General features: G+C 35.8%; 2 protein-coding genes across 2 annotated transcripts; both read right to left on the bottom strand.

Annotated features, from left to right (window-relative positions):
• Window positions 1–15,097: 15,097 nt before the first annotated feature.
• LOC124989286 (beta-defensin 110-like) lies at window positions 15,098–18,133 on the bottom strand. Its single transcript, XM_047559200.1, has 2 exons — window positions 18,118–18,133; window positions 15,098–15,683 (listed from the first exon to the last, which is right to left on the bottom strand). Exons 1-2 carry the CDS (start codon window positions 18,131–18,133, stop codon window positions 15,550–15,552), a joined length of 150 nt encoding a protein of 49 aa, XP_047415156.1. The 3' UTR covers window positions 15,098–15,549.
• Window positions 18,134–22,561: 4,428 nt separating this feature from the next.
• LOC124988781 (beta-defensin 110-like) lies at window positions 22,562–26,799 on the bottom strand. Its single transcript, XM_047558530.1, has 2 exons — window positions 26,698–26,799; window positions 22,562–22,828 (listed from the first exon to the last, which is right to left on the bottom strand). Exons 1-2 carry the CDS (start codon window positions 26,750–26,752, stop codon window positions 22,674–22,676), a joined length of 210 nt encoding a protein of 69 aa, XP_047414486.1. The 5' UTR covers window positions 26,753–26,799; the 3' UTR covers window positions 22,562–22,673.
• Window positions 26,800–27,892: the final 1,093 nt, after the last annotated feature.

Raw genomic sequence — 27,892 nt, 5'->3', positions numbered from 1 at the left:
TTTTATTGCTATCTGTAGGCCCAAGGCCGTCAGGTTGTCAGCTTTCATATTGCATGAGGCAACATGATGTGAGGAAGTATATTGCAGTTAGACCAGTGGCTCCCAGGCATCAGCATGCAGAGGAATCACCTGAAGGGCTTATTAAAACAGAGTGCAACTCCCTCACCTGAAGTTTCTCATTCCTTAGCTTTGAAACAGTGGGGTTGCTGGTCAAAGGCTAATATTTTGAGAACCACTGAGTCAATGTGTCCCTGTCCTAAGCAATGTTGAGGAATTTTTTTTTTTTCACATTAGAAAATTTCTTTACATTTTTTGAGCCTGAGGTTCCTCTGTTGTCGAATGTGGGTACGGAATGCCACTGGAATTTGTTTCAGACATTCACTAAATATATTGTTTTAGGTGTTTGCATAAATTCCTATACTTTCATTAGAGATAAGATAATGCTTTAGCTGATGACAAATTTTGTTGAAACGCAAAATCCTGATCAATTTGCTGTTGCCATAATTTAAAATTTGGAATTCCTTTATGAGATTAAATTTTTAAATCTACAATAATAATCTGTAGGAAATCAGTAAAATAGTATAATTTATGAAGAAAACCTACTTGAACTAGTAAACGAAAATTCCAGTTATAATGATTTCAATATACTACTATTATTATAGTACATTATCATATTTTATGCTAATACAATAAATATTTTAGTATGAATAATTAATAGAACTTTAGGCTAGTTTTATTTTAAAAACACTCAAAGAACTTGAACTAACTTAAATTTTTAACTCATTCCAAACAACAGGAGCAGAATGTACATTCTAAAGTGAACTGAAAACATTTGCCATGTTATGCTATGTTCTGAACCATGGAATGTATCTTTTAATAAAATAGCTTAATATGGATATTGAAATATAATTCACTTATTATATTGTCTATTTTTTTTACATTCACTTAATAGTATATTGTACAGGAATGAGAATGAGTCCGTTATAATTCCAAGCATCAATATGAATGAATCTTGCAAAAGAAACCAGGCACAACAGAGTACAAATGGATGATTTCATTAAAATGCAGCTCCTTATACACAAAACTCATGGAAATCTGTCCCGACCCGCGGGACATCAACACGGGACCGCAAACCTGAGAGAGAAGGAATGAAGGGACAAGAGACGCAGGGAGAGGCAGCAAGACAGGAATTCTGATCAAGCTGCAAATTTTTATTGTTCACACAGGGGTATTTATACTGAGGGAAGGAGGGGTGTGACAAGGTGCAGGCTGGTTGGCTGTGTTCTTCTGCTGGGTTCCTGATAGGGTGCAAATTCGCGCCGGCCGGGAGGTGAGGTTTGCGCCGCCGGGAAGGTGAAGTTTGCGCCGGCGGGAAGGGAGGGGCGCTGCTGCTTATTGTAAAGATCAGAATGTTCTCAGAATAAGAACTTCTTGGTCCCTGACATTTCCCCCTTTCTTATATAAAATTATTGACCATTTTTCGATAGCCATATTTTAAGGGGGTGATAGAGGCTATGCGCTGAGGCGGGGGCGCGGCTTGCCCGAACAGGTACAGAGCTGGAGTGACAATCCCTCGGGAACTGCGCCTGTCTTAGGTTGTCCGTGGCAGAGCAACATCCTTACCCGTCATTGGATAATGAGGCTCTAGCCCTCATTTCCTGTCTTAGGTTGGTATGAGCTCTCACGAATCTTACCCGTCATTGGCTGTCCAGTTCAGCTCACAGGGGTGATGGTCTTTTAAGATCATCATCACGATCCATCATCTCCAGTCGATGGTAATGAACCTGAATAGGTTTCGCCTGTATAGCCTCAATTTGAGCTTTAAGAAAAGCCATGATCTTGTTGAATATCAAAGGACCTATAGATACAATAAGCAGCAAGCAAAGGAGGGGACCTAAGAAGGGAAGAAGATAGGGAAGGAGTCCACTGAATCCAGTCCATAGTGGATTATCAGCCAGTGCTTGTCGGCGTTTTTCTGAGTCTTCCTGCAGCTGTTTGATCTTGTCCTTAACAATTCCTGACTTGTTGGCATAGAAACAGCATTTTTCCTGCAAAGACAGACAAATGCCTCCCTGTTCGGCAGTTAGAAGGTCTAAACCTCTCCTATTTTGTAGGACCACTTCTGCTAAGGAATCCACCTGATCTTGAAGATCTTGTATGGTGCTTGAGAGTATCTGTACATCAGAAATCAATTGTCTGGATAATTTTGTATATTGAGTAAGAGAGACCCCCAAACCAGCAGTACCTGAGGCCACTGCTGTAGAGGTTGTGCAAGAACAGGGTCTGTCATTCAGGGGATTTTTCGCATAGATTGTTAGCTGCATCTATAAGAGAGGAAGATTCATCCTCAGGGGGAAGGTTTCCGTCCCTGGGTTGTGGTAAATCATTGACCTGTTTGACCAGGCGTTCTGGTAACCATCTTGGGGCTGCTTGTTCTTGATCTAAAATACAAGCTGAGCCTCGTCCCCAAATGAGGACGGGATCTGGGCCTTTCCATTTATTTGTTAAAGGATCGCGCCACATAACAGATGGGCGAGCAGAACTAGAAGAGGGATGCCAATGTCTGTCTGCGGTCGAATGTCCTTCATTGTCTAGGGTAAGAAAGTTAAGAGCAAATAATGCATGATTAAGGCGATCCCTGGGAGTGGTAAATGCAAGGGAAGAGGCCTTAAGGCGGGTAAGCCAGGTTTTTAAGGTGAGGTGTGCACGTTCCACAATGCCTTGACCTTGAGGGTTATATGGAATTCCAGTAGTATGAGAGATTTGAAGAGTGGCACAAAACTGTTTGAACTTGGTACTGGTATATGCAGGGCCATTATCTGTCTTAATATGTGCTGGCTTTCCCATTATGGAAAAGGCTGAGACAAGATGAGAAATGACATCCTTGGTAGCTTCTCCGCAATGCGGTGATGCAAAAATAAAGCCACTAAAGGTATCTATGGAAACATGTATGTACTTTGTTTTCCCAAATTCAGGAAAGTGAGTAACATCCATCTGCCAAATCTGACTGGGCAGTAATCCTCGAGGGTTAACACCCAGATGTTGAATAGGAAGGGAGACAACGCAAGCAGGACACGCTTTTACAATTTCCCTTGCTTGTTGCCTGGTAATTTTACAAAGTAGCCGAAGGCTCTGAGAATTTAAGTGGTGAAGTTTGTGTAAATCTGTGGCCTCTCGGATGGATCCAATAAGAACTGGGAAAAGGGACCGAGTGGCTGCATCAGCCTGAGCATTACCCCGTGATAGGGGACCGGGAAGATCAGAATGTGCTCTAATGTGTCCTAAGAAAAATGGATGTTTTCTAGCCTGAATTAGTCGTTGAAGCTGGTTAAACAAAAAGGCTGCGTTGGAGGAAGCCTTAATGGCGGGTGAAATCTCCAATAGGGGCACAGAATGGGCAATGTAAGCACTGTCTGTATAAATATTAATAGGTTTATCAAAAAATGTCATAAAGACTTGTGTTATAGCAAACAATTCTACAAGCTGTGCTGATGGATAGGCAGTGTCAAAGGTGGTGGGCTGATTATCAACAACAAAGGCTGCACGGCCATTGCTGGAGCCATCTGTAAAAACAGTAAGGGCTTGTGGAATAGGAGCCTTCCGAGTAACCCGAGGAAAAATAAATGGATGTAACTGAGCAAAATGCAAAAGGGGGTCATTGGGAAGGTGGTTATCGATTATTCCCAAAAAGCCTGATAGAGCAATACCCCATTCATCCCTCGTCTGTAGCAAAAATTGGGTTTGATCCTTAGTGTATGGAATCAGAATGCTATCAGGGTCTTTGCCAAAATGTTGTCGAGAAAGCAAGCGACCTTTAATAATGATAGAAGCTACCTGAGCAGGATAGACAGCAATAACTTTAGAGGATGTGGCGGGCAAATGAACCCAAAGCAAGGGGCAACCTTTATTTTTAAAATGTGGATCCCGCTGCCAGAATAGTCCCGTGGGTGTATGAGGGGTGTGTAATATAACCAAAACCAAAGGAAGGTTATAAGATATTTGTGTAACAAATTGTTGAGCAATGGCTTCTGTGACTTGAATTAATGCTTGCTGTGCCTCGGGAGTAAGCTCTCGAGGAGAAGAAGGGTCAGAATCTCCCCTTAAAATATCATTAAGAGGCAAAAGCACATAGGTGGGCAGTTTTAAATATGGTCTTAGCCATTGGATATCCCCTAGTAGTTTTTGGAAATCGTTAAGAGTGTGGAGATGGTCCACACGCAATTGTATATTAGGGATTTGAATTTGATTAGTTTGAAGTTTGAGGCCCAAGTAGGTGTAGGGGTCCTGTGTTTGAACCTTATCAGGGGCTATCTGAAGCCCCAAGGCAGTAAGGGCTTTATAGAGATCCAAATAACAATTATTAAGATCATAGGTATTAGGTGCAGCAATTAACAAATCATCCATATAATGTAATATATAAACTTGTGGCCACCGCTCTCTCACAGGGTCTACTGCTTGAGCAACATATTTTTGGCAAAGACTAGGGCTGTTAGCCATACCCTGGGGAAGGACCTTCCATTGAAATCTTTGCATAGGGCCCTGAAAATTGATGCGGGGGAGGCTGAAAGCAAAATAGGGTCTGTCATCAGGATGTAAAGGAATAGTAAAAAAGCAATCTTTTAAGTCAATGACCATTTTATAATAGTCCCTAGGAATAGCTACCGGTGTAGGGATGCCTGGCTGTAGTGCCCCCATCGGGCGCATAACCTTATTGATAGCGCGCAAATCCTGTAAAAGGCGCCATTTGCCTGATTTCTTCTTAATAACAAAAATAGGAGTATTCCAGGGTGAGGTTGAGGGTTCCACATGGCCGGCTGTCAACTGTTCCTGTACTAACATAGAGGCAGCCTCTAATTTTTCTTGGGTAAGGGGCCACTGATCCACCCACACAGGAGTTTGAGTTTCCCAAATAATTTTGTCTGCATGGGGTACAGGAGGGTCAGGGACCGACACTAAAAATCCACATACCCAAGTCCAAATTTGTCTGTTTTTTGTATGGGCTGTACAGGCTCAACCTGTCCTTGTCCTAGCCTCCCAAGGCCTGTACCAGGGATAAAGCCCATACGAAGCATTTGATGAGTGACTAAAGAGTCGGGACTAGCAAGAATAACTTTCATTTGGCTTAGAATGTCTCGTCCCCAAAGGTTGACAGGGAGATCAGGAACAACAAAGGGGGTAACGGTTCCTTTATTCCCTGTGTCATCTTTTGTGTCAGTCCAATTAAGCACCCTGGAGCTAACTAAGGGGTTTCTTGATTGCCCTATTCCTTTAAGGTCAGTTAGTGATGAGGTGAGGGGCCATTCTGATGGCCAATATTTTTGAGAAATAACTGTGGCATCCGCACCAGTATCTAGGATCCCTCGGAATTTCTTTCCTTCAATAAATAAGGTAAGAGTGGGTCTTTTGTGGGAGATAGGTTGGACCCAATACACATCAGAGGAACCTAAGGAGGCTGTGTTTCCTGGTGAATTTCCTGAATTGAGGGGAAGGAGTATTAATTGTGCAATTTTTGTTCCTGCAGGGATGGCAGCTACTCCGTTAACAGCTGTGGCCAGTATTTTAATTTCTCCAGTGTAATCATCATCAATGATGCCAGGGAAGACCTGAACACCTTGTAAGGTGGTAGGAGCTCTCCCAAGAATAAGAGCACACATATGAGGTGGAGGGGGGCCTACAACCCCAGTGGGTATTATTTGAGGTCCTTGCATAGAGTCTAATATTGTATCGGTGGAGGCACAGAGGTCCAATCCTGCGCTGCCTGGGGTAGCACGTTGGAGGGAGGTGATTGTGGAGAAGGACAGGGAGCCTGGATTGGGTTGGGAGTCTGAGAGGGAACAAACCTTATTGCCCCTGGGTTTGCTCTGGGGGTGGTCGGGGCCAGGTTGTTTGCAAGTAAAGCAAGTACGTGGGCCAGGGTGGTGAAGGGCCTTGGTGAAGGCGGCACCAATGGCGAGACCCATGGCATGGGCTGTTCCTACCCCGGCACACAGCCTAATGAAGTCAGAAAGGTCCCCTTTATCTTTGTGGGGCCGAAGAACATCTTGACATATTGGGTTGGCATTTTCAAAGGCAAGATATTTTACAAAGGAGCTCTCGTTTTCACTTGGTCCAAGTAGGCGCTCCGCAGTTAGATTAAGCCGGGCAACAAAGTCACTATAAGGCTCGTCTGGACCCTGATGAATTTTTGCTAGGGAGGTGGTGGCCGAGCCCTTTTGAGGGAGCCGTCTCCAAGCATGCAAACCAGCAGTTTGAACCTGCGCTAGGAGCCCAGTAGGAAAGCGCGCCTGTTTAGGGTTGGTATCAAATGGCGCATTACCCACTAATTTAACATAGGTCCAGGATTTAGAGGAAGCCTTGGTTGAATTTTTTTGGGCAGTTTCCCGACAGTATTCCCTAAAGTCTGCGTTCCACAACAGGAAGTCACCTGCACTGAGGGTGGCTCGGGCCAAAAATTTCCAATCATTAGGGGTGAGCCACTGTGTACTATGGTTCTCTAGCAAGGCCAGTGTATAAGGTGCAGGGGGCCATACTGTGTACAAGCCTTTTTAAGTCTTTCAAGAAAGCGGAGGCTCAGCCTTTTATAAGAACCAAGGGCTCCACTCTGTCCAGAGGTGGGCTCCTCCTCATCCCCTGATTCCTGGTCCTCCTCTTGTTCCCTCTCTGGTTCTACCTCTTGTTCCTCCCCTGGTTCCTCTTCCTGACTTCCTTCTAAATTCTCTGCTTCAGTTTGGGGGGGCTGATCTGCTTGACTGCGAGTGACTGGAAAGGCAAGAACAGGCTGACCACGTGGCTTCACCTTACGAGTATTAAGGGGTTTTGGGCCAGTTTGTGTTAACTCCGTGCCCAAGGCCAGTGAGCGAAGCTCGGCATCAAGGGCTTTTAGTTCTTTTAAAAGTTGGATTTGTTCCCGCCTATGTTGGAGAGACTCGCGTAAAGGGGTTAGATTAGGCAAGGGAAGCGGGGAAAAAATGTCTGGGGGGGCAGTAGGTCCCTGAGGGACCGGAGCACAAAAGGCAGGGGGTGTATAAGTGGGAAGTGGATTTGTAAGAGGTGGCAGGTCTGGAAAATGGTGTTGAGCCACTGCCTCCTCCAGGGTGGCCTCATCCTCTGGGGTCAACTCATCATGGGGATTTAAAACCGGATAAATCTTAGGGGGATTTTTAGGGGACTCCTTTGGTAAGGTGGGGTCTGGGAGGTTCCCAGGGTCTGGGAGGGTCCCAGGGTCCTGAGAAGCCTGAGCAGGGGGCATTTGAATACTAACCGAAGGGCATGCCGATGGGGGGCGAGAGGTGGATTGCATTGCCTGCTCCCCAATCTTTACAAGTTTTAAAGTACCACTGTCAAAGGGTGAACTTTTAAGAATCTCATTAATTAAATTCCAATAAGAAAAGACAGTGACGGGCACCTTTTGAGGACCAAAAGTCTCATAATAATCTTTGAGGCAGTCTCCTACTCTGAGCCACCTTTTACCATCAATCGATCCCTCGAGGGGAAACCAAGGACACAAATCCTCTATGTATGAAAAGAATGATCTTAAATCCTTTTTCTTAACACACGCTCCCCGAGTCTTGAGGGCCTCCTCGAGACCCATCAGAAACAAATCATGTGACGAGACTGCTTGTCCCATGGTACGTCACTTACCTTGCGCTGACCTCACTCTCCTCCTGGATCTGACTCCCGGTTGCGTCTACCAGGGCGATCCCGAATCCTGCTTGGCCAAGTCTTCCCCGGAGGGCAGCGTTCCGCTTCTCAAAGTTTCCAATCGACCACGTTGGGCGCCAACTGTCCCGACCCGCGGGACATCAACACGGGACCGCAAACCTGAGAGAGAAGGAATGAAGGGACAAGAGACGCAGGGAGAGGCAGCAAGACAGGAATTCTGATCAAGCTGCAAATTTTTATTGTTCACACAGGGGTATTTATACTGAGGGAAGGAGGGGTGTGACAAGGTGCAGGCTGGTTGGCTGTGTTCTTCTGCTGGGTTCCTGATAGGGTGCAAATTCGCGCCGGCCGGGAGGTGAGGTTCGCGCCGCCGGGAAGGTGAAGTTTGCGCCGGCGGGAAGGGAGGGGCGCTGCTGCTTATTGTAAAGATCAGAATGTTCTCAGAATAAGAACTTCTTGGTCCCTGACAGAAATCCAGAAGGTGACTGGGAATGACAGGAAGGATGTATGACAAGGCATTCTATAGAGCTGGTAGTATTCCATTTTTGGACCTGATCTATTTGAAGTGTATAATTCAGGAGCTCTCAGTGTGAAAGCAGATTCGGGCAACCTCCACTTTGATCAACTTCAGAAAATCCTTATCTCATGAAAAAAGAAAAGAAAAGAAATTCCACAGCCATTAGTAGTCATTCACCCATTTAGCTCCTTCCCCTACATATCCTTCCCCACAACCTGGTCCCAAGTAATCCCTTATTTATGTATTTGACTATTTTGGACACTTTTAGGAATATATCTCCTATGTAAGTATAGTACTTTATCCAACATGTTCCCATCTCTCCTAACCACTTCTTTCTTCAATGATACCAACTTTTGTAGATTCCATATATGAGTGAGATCATGTAGTCATTCTGTGGTTCATTTATTTTGATCTGATGTTTTGCAAGTCCATCTATGTACTCAAAAATAATAGGATTTTATTCTTTTTTTATAGTCTGAGATTTCACTGTCTATCTATAGTATTTTTTAAAAATCCAATCATTTGTTAATAAACAGGTTCATTCTCAATATTGGCTATTGTGAATGGTATTGCAATAAATATGAGAGGTAGATATTTCTTGGATATGCTGATTTTATATTCTTTACATATATACCCAATAATATAATATGTACCTAATCTATATATCTAATAATATACAGAGATATACCACCCTCAAAATTTTCTGGAACCTAATGAGGATTGATTAGGTCAATGAATGTGTGCTCCTAGAAAAGATGTAACACAGTTCTTATAGGATCCCAGTTAGACACTGTGAGAAGGGGATGCTATAGAAAAGCAAGACTGTCCCCTCCCCACTCTGGTTTTCTGTCTAGTCATGAAATCTCTCCATCAGGCATGCTTATGCCATTGTGAGGCCACTTATCATCAGGCTTTCAATGGAGCCAGTGAAAATATGATGCCACAGTCTTTGGTCTTCAAAGCTGTAAGCTAAATTAACCTTTTTATTTTTACAAATTACACAGTCTCATGTATTATTTCATGGCAATGGAAACCAGAATAACATTGGTCTTTGCTTTTGAGGTAATATCCAAAAAAAATCATTGCTTAGACCATTGTTATAACACATTTCCTTATGTTTTTAGTACAGTTTTGGTCTACATTTAAACTTTTAATACATTTTGAGTTGATTTTTGCATATAGTGAGAGATAAGCATCTAATTTCATACTTATTCCTGTGGATATCCAGTTTTTCCACAATCATCTATGGATAGTACTTTATCCCCAATACACATTATTAGCACCTTTGTCAAAATAATTCCAAACATTCAGGTGTTTATTTCTGGGTTCTTTATTGTTCCCATTTGTCTGTTTTTGCACAGTACCATGTTGTTTTAATTATAGCTTTGTAGTGTATTTGGAAACCATATAGTGTGATGCCTTTTAGCTTTGTTCTTTTTGCTGAAGGATGTTTTGGCATGTGGAGATTTTAGTGCTTCCATATGAATTTTATGATAGTGATTATAAATAAGTGAAAATGAAATGAAATATTCTGTTGAATTTTGTCAAAAGCTTTTTCTGTACTTATTGAAGTGATCATTTGGCTTTTTCCTTATTTATGTTAATATAATTCATCATTATTATTTATTTTTGTATGCTAAAACATTCTTACATGGCTCTGATAAATCCTATTTGATTGTGGTGATTGAGCTTTTCAATGTTTTGTCAAGGTTAGTCACACTCAATATGTTCTATGACTATAATAAAATTAAATAGAAACCTATCAGAAAAATATCATAAATGTCCTAACATAGCAGGAAAATCTCAAATATTTAGAAGCCAAGTGACACATTTTTAAATTTATTCATGTGTCACTTAAATTGAAATGGAAATTAGAAAGTGATTATTTAATAAGAAAAAATGAAATAAATCAGAGACTCAGAATAGTCAAAGAAATACTTAGCAAGAAAAGTGAAACAGGAGGCATCACAATACTAGACCTCAAACTATACTAGAGAGCTATGGTAATAAAAACAGTATGGTATTGGCACCAAAACAGACCAACCAATGGTACAGAATAGAAGACACAGAGACAAACTCACATAAATATGGTTATTTCATACTAGACAAAGGTGCCAAAAATATATATTGGAGCAAAGACAGTCTATTTAACAAATGATGCTGGGAAAACTGGAAATCCATATGCAGCAAAATGAAATTCAATCTTTATCTCTCACCTTGCATGAAACTCAATTCACAGTGGATCAAAGCCTTAGGCACTAGAACAAAGACCCTGCTACTACTAGAAGAAAAAGTAGACCCAAATCTTCACCATGTTGGCCTAGGATCTAACTTCCTTAAGAAGACCCCTAAAGTGCAGGAAGTTAAAACAAGAATCAATAAATGGGATGGACTCAAACTAAAAAGCTTCTTTTCAGCAAAAGAAACAGTGATGTGAAGAGAGAACCTACAGATTGGGAGAAAATCTTTACCACATGCTTCTCAGATAAAGCATTAATCTCTAGGATATATGAAGAACTCAAAAAACTTAACGCCAAAAAAAAAAAAATAGAAACCAAATAACGCCATCAATAAATGGGCTAAGGAACTGAACAGACACTTTACAGAAGAAGATATACAATTGATCAACAAATACATGAAAAAATATTCAACATCTCTAGCAATTAGAGAAATGCAAATCAAAACTACTCTAAGATTTCATCTCACTCCATTCAGAATGGCAATTATCAGGAATACAAGCAACAGTAAATGTTGGCGAGGCTGTGGAGAAAAATGTACATTCATACATTGCTGGTGGGAATGCAAAATGGTGCAATCATTATGGAAAGCAATATGGAGGTTCTTCAGAAAACTTGGAATGGAATCACCATTTGACCTGAGCAGTTATCACAGTCCTTGGTTCATACCCAAAGGATTTAAAATCAACATACTACAGTGACACAGCTGCAAAAATATTTATAGTAACTCCATTCACCACAGCTGAAATACGGAACCAACCTAGATGCCCTTTAACAGCGGAATGGATAAAGAAAAATATGATATATATATATATATATATTATGGAATATCACTCAGCTTTAAAGAAAAATGAAGTTATGACATTTGCTGGTAAATGGTTGAGTTAGAGAATATCATGCTAAGAGAAATAGGCCAAACCCACAAAACCAAAGACTGAATGTTTTCTCTGATATGCAGATGCTAATTCACAATAAGGTGGGTGGTGGGGAGGATAGGGAAGAGTAGAGTGACTTTATATTAGGTAGAGGGAAGTGAACTGAGGGGAAGGGGTATGGGGGTAAGAATGATAGTAGAGTGAAACAGACATTATTACCTCATGTACATACATGACTGCATGACCTGTGTGATCTTACAATATGTACAATCAGAAAAATGAGAGATTATACTCCATTTATGTATGATCTATTAAAATGCATAAATGCATTCTACTGTCATGTACAACAAGTTTGAACAAATAAAATTTTTAAGTGAAATATATCAAATATTCCTGATACAACTAAACAGTATTATGAAGGAATTTTACAGCATTGGATGTCTAGATTAGAAAAGAAGAAATACCATAATTTACTGACATCAACTTCCATCCTCAGAAACCAGGGGGAGGGGGAAGCAAATTAAAACCACATTAAGGAGAAGAATGTACATCATTAATAACAGATTAAATTAGTAAAACTAGTAAAATTAGAAATCTGAAAAAAAAAACAATAAAAATTCAGAGTCTTTGGGAAGCTTAATAAATTTAACAAATCTCTGTCCAAAATATTCTGGTACAAAAGAGAAAAAATTCATATTCTCATATCAAGAATATTAAAGGCATCCTCTTTAATCAATGGTCCTGGGAAAACTGGATATCTACACATATAAGATTGAAACTGGATTCCCTGTACAAAAGTCAATTCGAAATGGATCAAAACCTAAGTACAAAGTCAGAAATGTTGCAACTGTTAGAAGAAAATTAAGAGCTCTTCAACCTATAAATATAGACAGACTTTCTGTATAGGACCCCTATAACTCAGGAAATAAAGATCAATAAATGGGATGACATCAAGTTAATAAACTTCTGCACAGCAAAGGAAACAAGAAGGTGAAAAGAGAGCCCACAAAACGGGAGGAAGTTGTTGTCAGTTACTCTTTTAACAGAAGATTAATACCTAGAATATATAAAGAACTAAGCAGGGCTTATTAGGAGTGCAGGTTGGTTTACCATTTGAAGAATTGTTGATGTTATTTAGTGTAATAACAGAATAAAAAGAAAAGTACATATAATCATCTTGATAGATGTAGAAAAACAAATTTTGACAGAATCTACAGCAATTCCTAGTAAAATATCTCAGGAAATTGTGAACAGAAAATATTTCCTAAATCTAATAATCAGTATCTGTGATAAAATGATGTTAATATCCTACTTGGTGATTTTTAAAGAAACATGAACTTTTTTTTTCCTCTAAATTGAGGAACTGGGAAAGGATGTCTGCTTTTGTCACTTATTCAAGATTACACTGGAGAATTTATTCTATGGAATAGGGCAAGAAAAAGATAAGCAACGATCCTGGTTGCAACAGAAGAATTGCAACTATCTTTATTTGAAGATTACATGATTAATTAGGAAATATTGTGATATTTATAAGAAAGTTATTAAAACAAGTTAACAACCTTCATTAACCAAGATTTCAGGATTCAAGATTGATGTGTGAAAAACAATTCTATTGCCCTATGCTAGAAATAATTAAAAATGGAAACTTATAAAGGAAACATGTACAGTAGCATCAAAAAATAAAATAGGAATATATATGCAAATATATATTTGCACTGAAATTATATAAAAATGCTCATAGAATTTTAAGAAGCAAAAAAGGAAAAGATATGCCAGATTCTTGGTTGCAATACTTAATATATTGAGGATGTAAGTTCTCCAAAAATTTATTTCCATTTTCAATAAAATTGAAATCGAAATCTCTATGATTTTTAGAGACATTAATTCATTTTGAGTTCATAGGGCCTGGAATAGTCAAACCAATTTTGAAAAAGAATAATGTTGAAAGATTTACAATATTTATTTTAGGCTTAATTATAAACCAGTTATTATCAATCCAGGGTATTAGTGTTTTCCAAATATATATATCTTCAATTGATTTCTTAAAGGGAAACTTAGGGGAAAGAGAAGAGCTTTAAAAAATGGTATTAAAATCATTAGAAATCCATATATGAATAAACTTGAACTAAATCTCATACTCTGCACAAAAATTAGCTAAAAATTCATAATAGTCATCAATGTAATACATACAACTATAAACTGTCTTTTAATTTTGACCAAATATTTCTTAGTTGCAATTGTATTTCAACATGAACACCTTCTTTTTCTGATGTACTATTGTACAGTAGAGTGACTATTGATAGCAATAACGTATTGTACATTTCAAAAGCTGGAAGAAAGAATTTAAAAAATTTTTACCATAAAGAAATCACAAATGTTGGAGGACATAGGTATGTTTAACCTGACTTAGCATTATATAGTGTATATGTACATCAAAACATTTTGTGACCCCATTAATAATGCAATTTTTATGTTTTCATGTATCAGTTAAAATAAAATGTCCTTTTAAATATTTAAAACTAAAATTATGAAGATCTTCTGGTCTCTCTTCACTACTAAGAGAATGAAAAACCAAAAAGAGAGAGAACAGAGACAGAAACTGAGAGAATAAAAATATTTGCAAATTGCATATCTTATAAGACATTTATATAGACTATGCAAAAATTTACAAAACAATAATTCAAACACTAATCCAATTTTACAATCTGCAAGATTTAAACAAACCCTTATTAAAAGACATGTTGTAGCAACTAAGCACATAAAAACTCTTAATATAACTACTTATTTGATGTTACTAAATTATATAAAAAAGTTATACAACTACACAGCTATTATAATGTTAAAATTAAATACAACCATACTGTGTTGTCAAGGATGTGGAGAAACTGTAACTCTATTATTTACTGAGGGAGATGTAAAAGCTTACACTTTGGAAAGCAGTTTGACAGTTTCTTTAAAAAGTTACACATACGTTTAGCGTACCTCAGCTATTTTACTCCTAGGTATTTACCCAAGAGGAATAAAATAAAACTTATGTTCACATAAAGTCTTCACAGTAATATTCAGAACACTTTTATTTGCAATAGCCAATATCTGAAAACAATCAGCTTGTCCTTCAAGAGGTGAATGAAAAATAAACAATGGTATGATCATAGAATGGATTACCATTAGCCAATAAAAAGGAATGAAATATGTACTAGAGTGATGGCATGGATAAACCTTAAAGCTATTCTGAGTGAAATAAATGAGAGTTTAAACCAGGCACAGTGACATGCACCTGTAACCCCAGCTACTCAGGAAGCTAAGGAAGTGGAATCACAAGTGCAAGACCAACCTGAGCAATTTAGTGAGATCCTGTCTCAAAATAAAAATAAAAAGGTAATGTAGTCCAGAGGTAGAGTACCCCTGGGTTCCATCCCTAGTTCTGCAAAAAGAAGAAGAAGGAGGGGTCTTCTTCTTCTCCTCCTTCTTTCTTTCTTTCTTTCTTTCTTTCTTTCTTTTCTTTCTTTCTTTCTTTCTTTCTTTCTTTCTCTCTTTATTTTTTTGCAGTAATTGGGAGGAGGAGGAAGGAGAGAGGGAGGAAGGGGAGAAGGTGGAAGAGGAGGAGAGGGAGCAAGATTTTAAAATGACACACTGTATACAAACCAATATATACATATATATATATATATATATATAGAGAGAGAGAGAGAGAGAGAGAGAGAGAGACCAAAAGCAAACAGAACTACCATTTCTTGGGAGATGGAAGACAAAAAAAAAAAAAAAAAGAGTGGGAGGGAAGGAAGGAAGGAATGTTGAGGGACGGAAGGAAACTTCTGGAGGTAATTAGTGTGCTCTGTACCTCGATCATGGGGAAGATTTTTAGTGCATACATAAGCCAAAAAGTCAAATTTTAAAATCCAACCATACGCATTTTATTAGAAAGGGAGTAAAGAAACTCAGATAAGTAATTCGAAGGTCTGGGTGGTAAAGAGGTGATATTGAGATTATAAACTTAGTCTGTTTCCTGTTTGATTAATGTCCACCTGTCTGAAATACAAAATCCCCAATGAATAGAGACTAAATTTTTTTGGTACATATATATATATATACACTTATACACACAAACACACACACACACACACACACACATATTTAGAATTTAAGGTGCATATTTCCATGAAAGTTTGCAGACATTTTCTTTTCACCTACTCTGAATTAAATAAGATATATTCCTCTTCCAGATTTGATGCTCAGTAGTACTTCTGTTTTCCAGAGTTTATATGCAGCACTGATTTCTCCATCTAATGCAGTATCCGTAATCGTACTCATCATGATCACAAAATGTTGTACATATTCCTTTCACTTTTTGGCATCTCTCCAATCTATATTTAGGTGGAAGTGCACTTCTTGCTGCAATAAAGAAAGATACCTAAAGTTATCAGTCTATTATTCATATGAGGATCATCTAACTAAGGGGATGAAAAATCTGTTCTAGTCATGAAGTCATGGGTGTGTTAATATAGAGAGAAAGAGACTTTAAGTTGTTCTGTATCACAGTTTGTCATGTGAGAAGTGATCACGGTATGAACATTCCACTTGAACAATAGGTTTAGGAACTTGTCTTGCAGCTCACAACAATAGTAGACTTCAGGGACTCCTGACACCTTTTTTTCCCCCTTTTCCTTAGTTCATTAAAACCAGATGTACTCTCTCGTGCTTTCATTAAAATAATGGCTATATTTTTAACAACATGTAATTCTCCCTTTTCTGTTTTATCAATTTTAATACTTTTATTGTATTTCCACAGTATCATTTGTGTAACGCTTTGTTCTCCATTCCATATCTTATTTTTAATTGAAACTTTCTTTCATTCTACTAGAGTAAGTATATCAACCTTTTTAGCCAGTCTACACTAACACTTAATGAACAGCATAACAGGATTGGGTACTTAGTTACACGCGTTTTCTAAAGCATTTGTTATGCTATTTATGTTATTGAAACCAAAATATAAATCTTTACATGATAATTGTGATTTATACTCAATTTTAACCTCTAAATCAGTGCAGTTCAACAATTGGAGTCTAGTGGTCATGCAAATACTTGATAGAGATACTGGGAAAACTAAAGTAATTTCCATATACATAGAGTAACAAAGTTTTGATGTACATTACATATGTAGTTTTAAAAGAAACCCCACATTAATTTTTTTAATCATATAAGACAATGAAAAGAAAGATGTTCTGAGATTCCAAAATCACTACTTGGATTCATACAGTAAAAGAAGAAAGATTAGGTTACTTTTGCATTTTATTATTCTTAAGGATTTAATCATAATGCAATTATGTCTTTAAATTACAAAAAGGTCAGTAGAGTGGGATACACTTTTATTTTCCAAATATATCAATATTCTTAATTATCTTGGGTCCATCATTCTACCTACCTGTTTTACATGACACACATAATTATCATATACATAACACATATATAATTATGTAACATAATTATATATATATAATTATCACAAATGTTTTAAATCTTACTATATTAAATATTAAATGTTATGCATCAGGAAAAATAATGCCATTAAAATTTGGAGAATAAATTAAATCAAAATTTAGACTTAAATTATCTACCGTCTACTCATAGAACCTAATTTTTTTCTACCTATAATTTAATTGAAATTTAGAAAGTTATTTCATTTCAACTCAGTATGACAGGCATTTGTTTTAGTACCTACTATAAATTTCTAATGAAACTAACATCTTTTAGTAGTGTTGTGAAAATTGTATAATGTGTATAAAAGCAATTTTTGAACTATACGTTGCTAAGTAAATGTCATCCATGAGTTATATGAGTATTTGAGATGATTCAATTATCTGATATATGGCACATAAAAATAAAAGGAGTGACCATATGGAGGAAGGACACATACCATTTTTTTTACCCACTTATATTTCTATATATTTTGTGCATTACTTTGGAAATGAGGCCTGGCCATTGATAACAACTTTTCATAAAAATAGAAAAACCTAATGCTAATATGAGACCTCTATCAAGGAAGTATATTCCAGAAAAAACTTCTGGGAATCTTTGGAAGTGTAAGGTACCCTCTTCAACAAACCCTGCATGCTTATGCATAAGCGTAATTCTATTAGGTAACCAAGTTTTAAAAGTTCAGTGGCTACCATATGTTAGGTTTCCCAAGTTCTTTGGATTGTTTGGGGCTTCCCAGGACAAATGTCTGACTTATGTATCTCCACCTCCTAGCGAATAACTTCTCTTCAGAAGACTTCCAATTCAACCTCATGATCCTCCCTGAAAATACAGAAGCTGAGTTGAGAACAAGAGGAGTATTTTTGGAAGCTGTCTTCTCTTGCTGGGTACACATTGAGATCAAGGCAGGAGTAAAGCCACAGTCAGTTGAAAGTTTGAAAGGAAATGATCTTTCAAAATCTAATAGTACTGCCTAGATATTCTATTTATTAGTTATGTTCCTTGGGAAAACTATTTAGCTCTTGGGATTTCATTTCCTTCATTAAATAGAAGTTTTTGTGAAATTTCAAAATGGATAATGAGGTATAATGAGTCAAGATATAACAAGACACAAAATCCACAAGCAAGGATGGGATAAAGGTGCAAGAAATAGGACAGTGGTAAAGAACACCAATGAGCCATTCAACCTTCTACTCTTTTTAATGAGTCTATTACATTTTTTTCTCTTTTCACATTTCAAAACATTGTTCCCCATCTTTACTCTTGGCTAATGATTTTGCTTTCTACCTTGATGATCTAGCAGAAGATGCTAAGGCATTTCCTGTAGACTTCTGCCACCCTATCTGCATACCTGTCAGCATCCACATGTGGGCATTCTCCCTTCTTTCATGTTAGTGAAAATAGAATCTCCACACTCCAATGAAGAACTTATTCTTTAATTTGTGCAGCAGCTGAAACCCATCTTGTCAATTCAAAAGTTACTATATACAACTAACCCAGATTACTGATTTTCTAACTATCTTTTCCACTTGTAAAATGTATCAAATATCTGATTCTTTGAATATCCAAACTTGAAAAAAATTCCAACGCCAGTTTGTTCCACCTATTATTCTCCCCATGTTAGTCAAAGTCAAACAGTTTTTCCTGATGCTCAGACAAGAAATCTTGGATTTATAATTGTCCCCTCTCTCTGTCTCACAAAGTTCCACTTCTCATGAACTCAGGCCAACTCTACCTTAGCACAATGATCCCTAATTATTCTTACTGTATCACTCTGCACTGAGCTATCACCATTTATTTCAATAACCTCTTAACTCATGAAAGTGCTTCAGAGAGGTCTTTTTAAAACAAAATTCAAATCATGTTTCTCCTTTAGCTAAATCCATGGATTGCTCTCAGAATAAAAAATAAGGTCCTTTCCAGTTTTCAAAACTCTGTGGTAAGCAGTAAATACACTTCCTCTGTCATCTCCTCTTTCAGGAAATCTACTCCAGCACTTCTTGCATCTCAGGCATAGCTCCCAAATTTCAGGTTAGCTCCTGTGATCACTTCTTTCAAACTTTTGTTCAAGTGCTACTTTCTCTTCTTTCCTTTTTTTTTTTTTTTTTGGAGGTGGTGAGGATTGAACCCAGGGCCTTGTGCAAGCCAAGCACTCTACCAATTGAGTCATATTACACAATAACAAGGTCCTTCTATTTGTAGAAATGCTATTTTTTTTCCTTCAGTGGTATTTTAATTTTAATTTTTAATTGGTCTCACATTTTTTGACAAACATATTAATATATTTTTTGTTGCTGTTATATATGAAATCTTTTCTTCCATAAAATCTTCCAAAAGACTGATTCCAAACTACTGATTTTTGTATATTGATTTTGTACTTGGTAATCTGCTTGTAGTAGTTGTTAATAAAATATCTTGACTCTAAAAATAAATAAATAAATAAATAAATAAATAAAATGCTACTTTCTCAATAGGTCTCTATAGAAATTTATATTTTAAACTCATTTCAGCCCACCAGAATTTTGGGTTCTCTTCACAATGTTTTGATTCCTTTTCTATAACATTCCTTTTCTATATCAGCTTTTAATGCACTACATTAGTTTGTTTATTTATTACACTGTTTATATTTGTCTCTACCCACTATAATTTGAGTTCCACAAATATGAGGAATATTGTTTGGTATGTGTATTGATGTGTACCAATCTTTGCTGTACCCTTGTTGACATACAATAAGTGTGCAATTAATATTTAATGAATGCATAAATAAATCAGGGAAGGTATATTGAAGTGTTTATGTGCTTGTGTGTGTATGTGTGTGTGTTATGAATTGACTTTGAACTTTTTGGAGAATACTCCATATCTTACTCAATTTTTATCTCAATTAAATTGAATACTACCTAAATTCAGTTTGTGATCAGTCAACAGTAGTTCCTTAGGTCAAAAATCCATTACATAATGCTTGGGAAGAAGCAAACTATTAATGAAATGTTGACTGAATAAATAACTTGCTAATTGGAAATAGATTTTATTCTTGCCCAAGGGTATTAAGGTGAAATAAATCCTGCAGTAGGTTGGGTTTGAATCCAAGGTGTCATGTTGTATTCTAATTCTTCTCCTAGTCTGTGCTGGAAATTGATGGTGATAAATCACCTTTAAATATGATGTTTTCAGTTGATTCATATACCAAATAATAGCACATATATCCAACAGGTGGTGATATCAGGGTCAATATCCAATTAAACATAGAAAATCTCACAAGTGAAGAAAAATACATAGAGTTACAGAGTTTGATATCTGGGACCAAAGAAGGAGAAAACTTTCAGGATTTAAGAACTTAAGTAGCTTAAGATTTTCTAGTGTATTTTTTTTTTTTTTTTGTAAATTCACACAATGAAAATTTCAGTGTTTTAGCAAGAAAGTTACCAAAAATTGTTCCATTTTGAAGCCTCTACCACATTTTTGTTTTTCTTTTTTAAAAAAATTATGAACATACTACAATTATCCATATATAAATCATATATCCATTTAAGAATAAGGGAGCAGAATAACTTAGTAATACCTCCATATCTTTAAAGAAGCAGGTTGCATACCTTTATAAAAGTGGCTTCAGGAGTTCTCAATCTTGATATGACACTTAAAATATTTCTTTAGGATAGGACATTAATTTTATGACTGATGTTTATAGGTTCACATTCTCCTTTAATTTCTAAAGTATTTTTCCTGGAGCTGAAGTCAGAAGATATTGGCTTGAGTATTCACTAGACTACAGAAGGAAACAACTCAATGGTTGAGGGGTTGGGTCTCTTTCTGGTAAGCACTGAAGAATGAGGGTATACAAGTAGTTTTAGCACTAACGTGGTATGTGCAGAAGTATCTCAGGTGTTTTCTAAAATGGTTCTCTTCGACTTCTTGGTAGACCCTAAAAAGCTCTTATTTTTCCTATATGAATAAAATATTAGGTCTCCCACTTCTTCTTGGAAGTCTTGGGGTAGAGATAGCTCAGTCTCTGCTTTGGTAAGATAAATAATAACCCAACTTCCATTTCAAACCGGTAATTGTAACTGATCTCCTTCTTGGCATAGGCTAATTCCTTCATATATCATCTCTAGCACAAGTATAATAATATACTAAGATTCTGAGTAGATAATTATTTTTATAACACATAGAAAATGTCAGATATCTGAAAATGTTACTGGTTATTTTATTGTTTCCATTTTTAATTTTAATTTCTGTGAGAACAAGAGCTTTGATTTATAAATCAGTGATCCTCAATCAGGTGTGAGTTTTGTCTCCCAAAGGAAATATTTAGCAAGATACACATTTTCCATTTTCACAATTAAGGGAAGTGGTGCTCCTGGCATCTAAGTGGGCGTAGGCTATGGATGCTGGAGATTATCTTGCTGCTAAACAGATAATGCACTGGATAGCTCTATAACAGAATTGTTTAGATTAAAATACCAGTACATCAAGGGTTGAGAAACCCTTTCATAAGTGAATATTATAAAAATACTTTTGAAAATATTTATATTGCAAGGGAACACATTAACTAATTAGACTATATTATGTAATTAGAATCTGTGAAATATAATATACATTTAGCTCTAATTAGTGTTTAGCAAAGAATTGTTTTGTAATGGAACTACTATATTCATTAAAATGAAACACTAAAAATCAATAAGTTCCTTGTGTGATGTGTTTGTATATATTTGTTTACCTCTATAGGGAAAACTTATTTCCACATGCAAATCACTTTATAGATAATGTTTACTATGAATATATTTAGATGCAATATCTGTATTTAGAGAATAGGATGAACTCACAGAGATGTAATAATAAAAATATGAAGAATTTTTAATTTATTATTTCTTTCTGAGCTCAACTTTACTCCCCTTGAATGTATTCAACAAATTTCCTCTTTAATTTGCCAAAATATTGTTCAATTTTATTTTGGGGGAAGGGATATATCTGTGGATTTTTTAATTGTTATGTTCTTGCATTGCCAGGCTTCTTAAGAATTTTTATTTAATACTGATGACTATATGTTAAGCTCAAAAAAGAGGTAATTAGCATATTTTTGGACAGCAACTAAATGACATTTGAGTCCAGCAAGAGACTACTGTCGGTGTTCAGGGGCAATAGGAAAGAAACTGAGGCAGAGTGGATTTTGAAAATGAAGGTTACTACTCTTTGCTTTGTTCTGTATCTCCTCAGACAGAATTATTTCTTAGGACTGAAGATCTGAATGAAATTATTAGCCAAAGTTTCTGACTTCCTAATCTAAACTATTCTTTATGCACAGTTTTTTTCTCCTTTCTGAAATTCTTCTTTTACCTTCCTCCTCCAATTTCTCTACTAAACAATAAATGAAAGTAGAAATTAAATCTTGTTTTGATCTTTTTCTGTTCTTTCATTCTTACATTCTGGTGATGTTCTCCCTTTAGCCCTGTGTCTCTCATGAGAAAGTGCTCACTCTCAATGTCTAGTTTCCAAATCCCAGTGGGTTTCTACTTTTTTCATGAGGTAATTTATAGAGTAGTGTATTAAAATAACAGCACATTTCTATTGGAAGCTTGCATCTCAACGATATACTTCGCCACTTCTTTGACCTTTGGCCTAGGGTTTCCTACAATTTTACTTAAGTTAACTATCAGAGGGCACATAGAACTTTGAGTAGTTATTGAGGGACATCCACAAAATAAATTCTGTTCACTTCTGGTACCAAGAAATCAAGAGAAAAAAATGCAGTGTGAAGGCACCAGGTACGTTTGTGTCATAGAGCCCTCTGAATGGTTCAATATTAAAATTTATTTAATTCTTTGGGTTTTATAGAGACACTCAGGACTTGAAAGATGTGCTGGGAAGACTTAGTAACACTGGTCTTCTTGGAGTTGTGTCTCTTTTCTTCTGTCATTTTGAATTCTGAATGCAGCAATGAGTTCCAGGTCTTATGCAGAAAGCAATTCTAACTTCAGTGTTAAGGCACTGATTTTTACATTGACCATTACTCCTTCTGCACTCTCTCCTCAAATCCAAACTACCATACTCAGGATATCTCTTTCTGGCTGTAAGAAGGAAAGAATTAGTGGAATTAGCAAGGGAGCTATGACATCTGTTTTTTTAAAGGAGACAGTCCCAAAAGAAAAAAAATCACAGAGTGAAAATTTTCACCTCCTGGGGGAAATTTAAGTAAGTAGACCCTCCCTTGGTGCAAGGAAAATCCTAGAAATCTAAAATTATCATGGCATTGTTTTCTTTTTCTTCCTTCACCAAATGTTTCTAAAATTGTAGTGATTTAAAAATAATTTCTCCCAGTCATGGTTTGTGTTGCTAAAATTCTTGATTGCAAATGAACTCACTATGGACAAGGGACCAAATCTGGCTTGCCTCATGTTCTGGTAAATGATTTGATCGATAATCCCTTATTAACATAGTGTTGTACAATCACTTTTGCATTACACTGATGCAGTTGAGATAAAACCTAAAATGTTTATTATGAACCTGATTTCTAGCAAAATATTTGCTAACCTCTGGTTCTCTCCTCATATTCTTCTCTTCATCAATCATGAAAAATGAGTGAGGAATTTGTGGGTGGAATACTGAGTACATTCTGACAATACTGGAAAAGTTGCCATATAGATTTGTCTTTCTCATATCAAGAGAAGCAAAAATATATCTAGTGTCTTATAAATATACTCTATGTACTTTCTTTCTATCTAGATAGTGTATACACATATAGAGTATATTTATATAATATATGTATATATATACACATATATGTATTGGGTATATATTTGTAAATACTGCAAGATTCTATTCTTGCAGTTGTACATAATGTGGATTTCCACTGGTCATGTATTCATATATGAACATAGGAAAGGTACGTCTTATTCATTCTACTGTCTTTCCTATTCCCATTTTCCTTCCCTTCCTTTCATTCCCTTTTATCTAATCCAATGATATACACACGATGTATGCCAGGCTCTAAGGCAGTGTTTCTCTCTCTAAGAAATATTGACCTTTTGGGTTGGCCAATTCTTTGTCCTGGGGGCTCTCCTGTAATTGCAGAGTGTTTAGCAGCATCCCTGTCCTCTACGCAGTAGTTGCCAGTAGTACCAATTGTGACAATCTGAAAGGCCTCCAGACGTTGCCTAATGTCTCCTTGAATGCAAAATCACCCCTCACTGAGAAACATTGATCTAGTGATACTGCGAAAATCCAAGTGAATAAATTCTGTCTTTGTCCACAAATACATGACTTAAATACCACATTTTCTCTAGTCCTACTGAGGACTTTAAGGAAAGTAATCTCACTCTCCATTTCTCATACAACTTCATAAGTATCATTCACAATTACATGATAATATTTTTATAACATTATATTGTGCCAGAGTTTATTTAAATATTATATGAAGAACCACTTAATATATAATCTGGAATGTGGTGAACTGTTTTAACCCGCAATTTCTTTTTATTTTCATTCACCTGCCTCCTCATTCTTTAGGCTAACATTAACCTCATTGGGATTGGGGGGAAACCATGTCTTCTCTTTTAGTGCAAAAAATATACTATCCCATATTCAGAGTGCATGACAGATTCAAAGAGAAGTGGGTATTGACAATAACTCATTTTTCAATTTTGCAGATAATGTGAAAGAAACATGACATTTGCACTACATTCCAATTCCAGACTTTCTGTGCATGAAGGAGATAAATTACTTGAATGGAAATTACATTGCCTAGAAAATTTAAGAACTTCTATCTAAGTATCTTTTCATCTGCAAAAATGCATTATGGGTTTATACTTGTCTGTTTGTTCTTGTACCTCTGTTGGATGGAAACTTTTGCCATCTAGAAGACTGAATGTGAAATGTAAAAATTGGTAGAGTTCATTCATAGATTTGTTTATATTCAATTTAGTTCAAATGTCACATGTTGGTGAGCTACAGGGTGAAAGGATCCTAATTGCTTTATTAAGGTTTTTAGTTTCCACATTCCATATCATCCCTTTTCTAATCTTGAGGAGAAAATATATACATGGACTTTTTTTTAACGTGGAGATTGTTTTTCATATAAAAGTTACCATTTTAATGCTATATGGTAAGTTAAGAATTTATTTATAGAGTAGTTAAAACAATATACAATGAAAAAAGTAAATCATGTGATAAGTAGTTGTAACAAAAATATCCTGTTAACTAATCTACAATTAAGTGGCAATTTTTTTCCTTTTAAGTGCAGCTCATATTTTAATATACTTACTTTTACTTATATAAAGTAATTCTTGTCATTGAAACACATTTTATTCTGAAAACTGAATTCTTCACTAAATATTACTTACAATTTTCCTAAATAAAGTATGAGAACCATAGCAAACTAAATTATTTTCACCACAGCTTGTAATTGGCATTTCAAAATAAAGTGAATATGTGTGTGTTGATATTATACTTGGAAACTTTTGTATTAGTAATAATAGGAATTATATAATAGTTGGGTCCATGTATAACCAAAAAGAATATTAACTTCATTTTCAAAATTAAAAAAATTACACTAAAGCATATTAATGATGGTGTTGAAATTTATGTCATTAAATCCCCCAAGTAGGTTATAATTATCTCAGACTACGGGGCATGTGATTGTTCTTGTTTATTAAATAAATGCATAAATAAGTTATTATTAAGAGTAGTTAAGGTATAAGGAAATTAAGGTAAAAATTAAAATGCTTTCTATAGTGATTTATTAATGTTAGCTATTTTAAAATCAGAAGAAAGTATATGTTACATGTTGAAAGCTATATTAATCTATCAAATGGATTTTTGTCCCTAAATAAAGTTAAAAAATCTAGACTAATAACTTGTATGTATTCTATATTTTGGTGACAATTTTCAAATAATTTTAAAAATAATTTCTCAAAGAAAGAGGAAGAAGTTATTCAATTCACTAAATTACCCAAATTTCATTAATGCTTGGTCTCTGTATAGAATTTTATCTACTCACGTTCTTTAAATACTAACTTGTCAGTTTTTAAATGTGTGAAATTTTATATTCTCATGATGTATTTTATGATAGAAGAGAATATATGTCACTTAGCCCTGTAATATGATTTCTGTTGGACCTGAAAATTTTAATTGATTTCTAAAAAGGGCTGTGCCCTAGAGTGAGTGAATGGATCTGAATGCATTGCCACTTTCACAAGCAGGCTAGAATTGAGAGGATCCTTCCACCTCAAGCTCTCTAAAAGGAAGTGAGTAGAAGCAATGATTTCTCCATCTTCAAGGCTTACTTTGTTTCTGTGCTATCAATGCTGTACATTAATTCAGGAGAAGACAGGATTGTTACTAATCTGGTGTGAAGGGATAATCCTTGAGGGAAATCCTCACCAAAAAATACATCTTGAGCACAAAGTATTACTCAACATTCTTGCGAGTTGTAGCGTAGGTTAAAAAGAAAGGAAAGATAAATAGATCACTAACTGAACTATTTCACCCCTTATCAGTTGATTACATTAAATAATAATAATATTTTCCCATTGAGGATTAACATCTATCAAGATTAAGTTATAACACAATATTTCAGGATGAAAGTGAGGGGACTGCTGTGATGATCATATATATTTTTAGTTTGAAATCATTTTACATTTGCAAGTGAGGTGCAAAGTCAGTATAGGCCAGCTCCCCCTTCTATCTCACATAACCATGCTAACATTCATCAAAACTAAGAAATTATTATTGATATGATACTATTCGCTAAACAACATTTTATTCACATTGCATTGGTTTTCCCATGACTGTATTTTTCTGTCTTAAAGTTACTCCCAAATACTGTATCAAATCTAGTGTAATAATTTTTTAATTCCTACATTATTATCATGCTTTTAATAAGAAACAGGGCCTCCTCAAATTCATTAGTCCAGTACCCCCACAAATGTTTGCATATTACCTGGTAAAATTGTGACCCAAAAGAGCAGAATAAAGAAAAAGAGATGAATCTTCATGGTAGAGAGTTTCTTAGGGGAAAAGTATCAACAGATCTTTTTACAAGTCAGCTGTTTTAAAATAAGGAAACAAAGTACCCTTTAATTTATAGAGTCTCCTGGGAAATGGTTTTAACTACTGAGGCTTATCAAAAGCAAGAACATTTGTATGCTTGGTTAAGCTGTACCATGTTCAAAGAATGTGGTCAAAAAAAGGTATTATTATATTTCCTCATAAAAGTAAAACCTGAATTACATTAAATAGACACAATATTTTAGGGACTTTTATGGAAATGTTACAGGAATCTGACCCTTAAATAGATGGCATATGTAGCAATAAATATTCTAATGTTCCTAAAGTTATTGAATGTCTGAATCATAGAATTTAAAACTGGAAGTTTTCATTAAGATCACTTTTGTTTCACTAATGAAAACCATGAGAATCAGGATGGTTAAGTGATTTATTTCAATTAATATAATATGCAATTTAAAAAGCCTATATGATTTGGAAATACTAGATTCACTAATGAATCTGGGAAATCTTCTGCACAGCAGATTTTTAATTATGACTTATGACTTTCTTATAATAAGTAGTCTGAACTCAAAATTCCAAGTCCAATATTTCTAATATTTTTAACCTTGTTTATGTAAGTGAAGGTGTTATCTCTTTCAATTTACACACCTGTAATGTTGATTATGTAACATACATTAACAAGGGTTGGAAACTTGTTCCATTATACAAAAACTGATGCTATAAAGAGAAAACAATCAATTCTCTCCTACTGCAAAGTCCAGGGAATTTCTAAGACAATAACTCTTAAACTACAACTGCATTATAATCCTCTGAAGGACTTGCTAAATCCAGATTGTAGGGCACCTCCCGCCCTGCATTTCTGGTTTAGTAGGTCTGGAACAGAGGTGAATAGTTTGAATTTCTAACAAGACCCTGGAATGCTAATACTACTGAAAAGGGTCTTATATTACACTAGGTAATATAACTCATTCATTCTATAAAACATAAGAAAAATGAATTGCAGATTTACAAAATCTGTGTCAAATATTAATAAAGAACTGGAGGCTGTTGAGAGATTTTAATCAGTCACTTGTGTTACAGATGAGGAAAGTAAAATCAAGAGAAATAAACTTACCTGACAATTGTTA

Source organism: Sciurus carolinensis, chromosome 7, assembly GCF_902686445.1.
Source record: "Sciurus carolinensis chromosome 7, mSciCar1.2, whole genome shotgun sequence".
In the NCBI taxonomy this organism is placed as follows: Eukaryota; Metazoa; Chordata; class Mammalia; order Rodentia; family Sciuridae; genus Sciurus; species Sciurus carolinensis.
This window is presented reverse-complemented; position numbering and strand designations above follow the sequence as displayed.